This window comes from Lemur catta, chromosome 6 (assembly GCF_020740605.2).
Source record: "Lemur catta isolate mLemCat1 chromosome 6, mLemCat1.pri, whole genome shotgun sequence".
NCBI classification, from domain to species: domain Eukaryota; kingdom Metazoa; phylum Chordata; class Mammalia; order Primates; family Lemuridae; genus Lemur; species Lemur catta.
In genome coordinates, this window is record NC_059133.1 from 80596299 (window position 1) to 80600815 (window position 4517).

At 40.4% G+C, this 4517-nt stretch overlaps 1 protein-coding gene across 1 annotated transcript; it reads left to right on the forward strand.

Moving 5' to 3' along the window:
- The first annotated feature begins 3619 nt into the window (after positions 1-3619).
- On the forward strand, positions 3620-4307 carry LOC123639939 (60S ribosomal protein L9-like). Its single transcript, XM_045554220.1, has one exon. It carries the CDS (start codon positions 3641-3643, stop codon positions 4217-4219), a length of 579 nt encoding a protein of 192 aa, XP_045410176.1. The 5' UTR covers positions 3620-3640; the 3' UTR covers positions 4220-4307.
- The last annotated feature ends 210 nt before the right edge of the window (positions 4308-4517 follow it).

Here is a 4517-nt window from a genome sequence, read left to right on the forward strand (position 1 = left end):
TCTCTCACAGTTCTGGAGGCTGGGAGGTCCAAGATCAAGGTGTCAACGCAGTTGGTTTCTGGTGAGGCCTCTCTTCCTGGCTTGGAGATGACTGCCTTCTCTCTCTGTCTTCCTATAGCCTTTCCTCAGTGTGGAAGGAGAGAAAGAGATTTCTCTCTTTCCTATCTTCTTTTAAGGCCCCCTAATCCCATTATTTGTGTCCCACCTTTATGACCTAATCTAATCCTAATTATTTCCCAAATGCCCCATCTCAAATATCATCCCATTGGGGAGGGGGGTTAGGGCTTCAACATATGAATTAGAAGGAGGCACAAACATTTAGTCTATAACAGAGGGGATTATATGGGGTGTGTACTCCAAGGAGTGTAAACCTTGGGGGCTATAATAGAATTCTGCCTACCACATACCCTTTAAATTTATGTCTACACATAACATCAATATTAAAAAAAAAAATGACATAAGGGAAAGAAAATCATATCACCAGACTTTTGGACAGTAATGTTTTATGCCGGAAAAAAAAAGTAGAGTAACGTTTAAGATATTTTAAAAAAAATACATGAGCCATGGATTTTATATCCAGCAAAACTTACCTTCCAGTATAAAGGGAACAGACAAATTTTTATCAACATGCAAGAACTCAGGGAATATTTTTCCATTTCCTTCATTAGGAATATATTACAGAATGTGCTTTGGACAACCAAAATGAGCAGAGAATTATCAACATGAAGATTGATCATGAGTATTAAATATATAGTTGTCTGTACAACCCAGACTGAGTGAGGATTAAAGGACGAGAGTATAGTATATAGTGGCTTTATATTTAAGCAAAGTGGTGAAGTTATTTTTAAAATTGAGTAAAATGTATAGAACATACATAACAAGTATTTTAAGAGTTCTCAGTAATTTTTAATGGTGGAGATTTTAGTAGGGTCTTCTTAAGAATAGTATGTTTTTTTGTTGGTTTTTTTTTTTTTTTTGAGACAGAGTCTCACTTTGTTGCCCGGGCTAGAGTGAGTGCCGTGGCGTCAGCCTAGCTCACAGCAACCTCAAACTCCTGGGCTTAAGCGATCCTTCTGCCTCAGCCTCCTAGGTAGCTGGGACTACAGGCATGTGCCACCATGCCCGGCTAATTTTTTCTACATATATTTTAGTTGGCCAGATAATTTCTTTCTATTTTTTTAGTAGACACGGGGTCTAGCCCTTGCTCAGGCTGGTCTCGAACTCCTGACCTTGAGCGATCCACCCGCCTCGGCCTCCCAGAGTGCTAGGATTACAGGCGTGAGCCACCGCACCCGGCCAAGAATAGTATGTTTGTAACATGGGATATAGTAATAGAGTATTATGGGAAATTCTAATTTTATTATCTCCTGCTTCATGAGAACCACGATTCATGATGTAGAAGAAAGTAGTTACAGTTTAAGTAAAAAACAAACAAACAAAAAACAACCCCTCTACGTGCACACACCTCGATCCCTGAATTCTAGATGGAAATATATCAATATTATCTAAGTTATTATATATATATATGCATATATGTGTATAAACTCATATCTGTATCTCTACTTTTTCCATCCCTTCCACAAGGGTTCTTCTGGCTACATGATCCTGACAAGACAATCACAACAGTCAAGTGTACATAATTCCTTGTGAAGCACAGACATCAGGTTCCTTTCCACCAAGCCCAGCCACCTCCTTTTCTCTACTTCCCTCAAGAACTGACAGTCAAGCTTTGCATCCCTCAGTAACGCAGTCTCAGCTCCCTATTTCCTGTGGAGAAATTCTTGTGGCGGGGATAAAAGCACCTACACACCTACCTATATAAAACCGTGTTTGGCAGGCCTTAGGCAGTTTAAATCTAAATTTCTGGGGCTGGATTTCTAACCTGTAGAGACAAAAAGGTCAACCAGTACATAGAATTCCTGTTACTAAATAATACACTTAGTGTTCCAGCCTGAAAAACCAGTTGGTGCTCCAAATTTGTGGGTTCCGCTTTCACTGATTTAACCAACCTCAGATTGAAAATATTCTGGAAAAAAACAAAACAATGGGGGGGGGGGGAGCAAGGGCAATATACGTAACCTAAACATTTGTACTCCCATAATATGCTGAAATAAAAGAACAATAAAAATAGCAGTACAACAATAAAAATAATACAAATAAAAAAGTACAGTATAACAACTATTTACATAGCATTCACTTTGTATTAGGTACTATAAGTAACCTAGAGATGATTTAAAGTACACAAGAGCATGGAACAGTGTGTGTAAGGTTACATGCAGATACTATGTGATTTTACATGGCGGACTTGAGTGTCCTTGGATTTTGGTATCCAGGAGGGGCTCCTGAAACCAATCCTCCAGGGATACCAAGACACAACTGTACTAGCAGCACTCTGAGAGGCAGAGGTGGGCAGATTGTTTGAGCTCAGGAGCTCGAGACCAGCCTGAGCAAGAGCGAGACCCCATCTCTACTAAAAAAAAAAAAAAAATAGAAAGAAATTATATGGACAGATAAAAATATATATAGAAAGATAAGCCGGGCGTGGTGGCGCATGCCTGTAGTCCCAGCTACTCGGGAGGCTGAGGCAAGAGGATCACTTGAGCCCAGGAGTTTGAGGTTGCTGTGAGCTAGGATGACACCACAGCACTCTAGCCCAGGCAAGAGAGTGAGACTCTGTCAAAAAAAAAAAAAAAAAAAAGACACAACTGTAATGCATTTTGTTTTCTTCACTGGATTTCAGAGCTTCCCTAAAAATAATGGGTACGTGATTGATCATCCTAAATTAGCACCAGGAAACCCCTGGGTGAAAGGGAAGATCTTCCCCAAAGGCAAATTCCTGTGTTGCCACTGAAAGATAAAAAATAATCACTACTCCCCAAAACGGAAAGTTCCCCGTCACCACATCAAGGTCGGGAAGCTACTGAGCATTCAATATTCTGTAATAAGTCAACCCAAAGCTTTCATCGAACAAATACAGTTTGATCGCACAGGTTTGCCAAACTGCCATGTGGTTTTTGAGTTCCTAATACCACAAATGTCCCCAAGAAAAATTTTTAAACACAAGTTATTCCTTCAGGATGCCAAGATTCCATGGGAGCATTCTCCTCTATTTCAAAAATAAAGTTTAAAAGTATTTGAAAATAAAGCATCAATCAGTCAAGGCTGTAACTGTAGGAAGGACTGTGAACGTTGCCCACCGGTAGAAATTTGTGCTATTTCAGAACGTCCAGGCTGTGAATCGCCTCACATATACTCACAGAAATGCGTGACGGAGATTGAGGCTCTTTAGCAGAGATGGGTCTTAGAGATTCCTCTGAGACATAGGCTTTTAGAAACCCTCTATATTAAAGCATGCTCTTGTGTCCTTCCAATCCTGTAACAGAACAGAGCAGTGCATTTCAAAGCACTGACTAATTACCTCATTTAACCTCCACTAAGCTATATTAATTAGTAGTGTTATTTCCATTCAATTAAGGAAAGAAGTTTAACTCCGTTAGCCTTGTTGGCTTCTATGTCCTTCTTTCATTTCACAAATTTGGTCCAGCTCTGAGAGTGTGCTGCCTAGGTAGATGCCCATGGAGGGGTTTCAAAATGCTGTAAAAAGCATAAGCACACTCTCTTTGCCGCATCTACTGCGAGAATGAAGACCATTCTCAGCAATCAGACTGTCGACATTCCAGAAAATGTCGACATCACTCTTAAGAGACGCACAGTTATTGTGAAGGGTCCCAGAGGAACCTTTCGGAGTGACTTCAATCACATCAATGTAGAACTTAGTCTCCTTGGAAAGAAAAAGAAGAGGCTCCGGGTTGACAAATGGTGGGGAAATAGAAAGGAACTGGCTACCGTTCGCACTATTTGTAGTCACGTACAGAACATGATCAAGGGTGTCACACTGGGCTTCCGTTACAAGGTGAGGTCTGTATCTGCTCACCTCCCCATCAACGTCGTCATCCAGAAGAATGGGTCTCTCGTTGAAATACGAAGTTTCTTAGGTGAAAAATACATCCGCAGGGTTTGGATGAGGCCAGGTGTTGCTTGTTCAGTATCTCAAGCACAGAAAGATGAGTTGATCCTTGAAGGAAATGATACTGAGCTTGTTTCAAATTCGGCTGCTTTGATTCAGCAAGCCACAACAGTTAAAAACAAGGATATCAGAAAAATTTTGGATGCTATCTATGTCTCTGAAAAAGGAACAGTTCAGCAGGCTGATGAATAAGATCTAAGAGTTGTCCAGCCACATGAAGACGCCACATGACTACTAAGATGTATCAGTAATTTGGATGATGCAATAAATGACCTATTGGTTTTGGGGGAAAAAAAAGCATAAGCACTAAAAATTATTTTCCCCATTAACTTGTCATCAAGAAAATTCCAGGCCAAAGAGAGGCATGGAAGTGGATGTTTATAGAGTGAACTTCTGGGAGCAACAAATGTGGAAGATAGAACTTTTCCTCTTTGTAATTGAAGCCAGAAGCAACCTACTTTTATCCTGGGTGTAGCCTGAGAAAGAGAAA

Coding starts and splice junctions, on each gene's coding strand:
- LOC123639939 (XM_045554220.1), top strand. CDS start 3,641: ATGAAGACCATTCTCAGCAATCAGACTGTCGACATTCCAGAAAATGTC.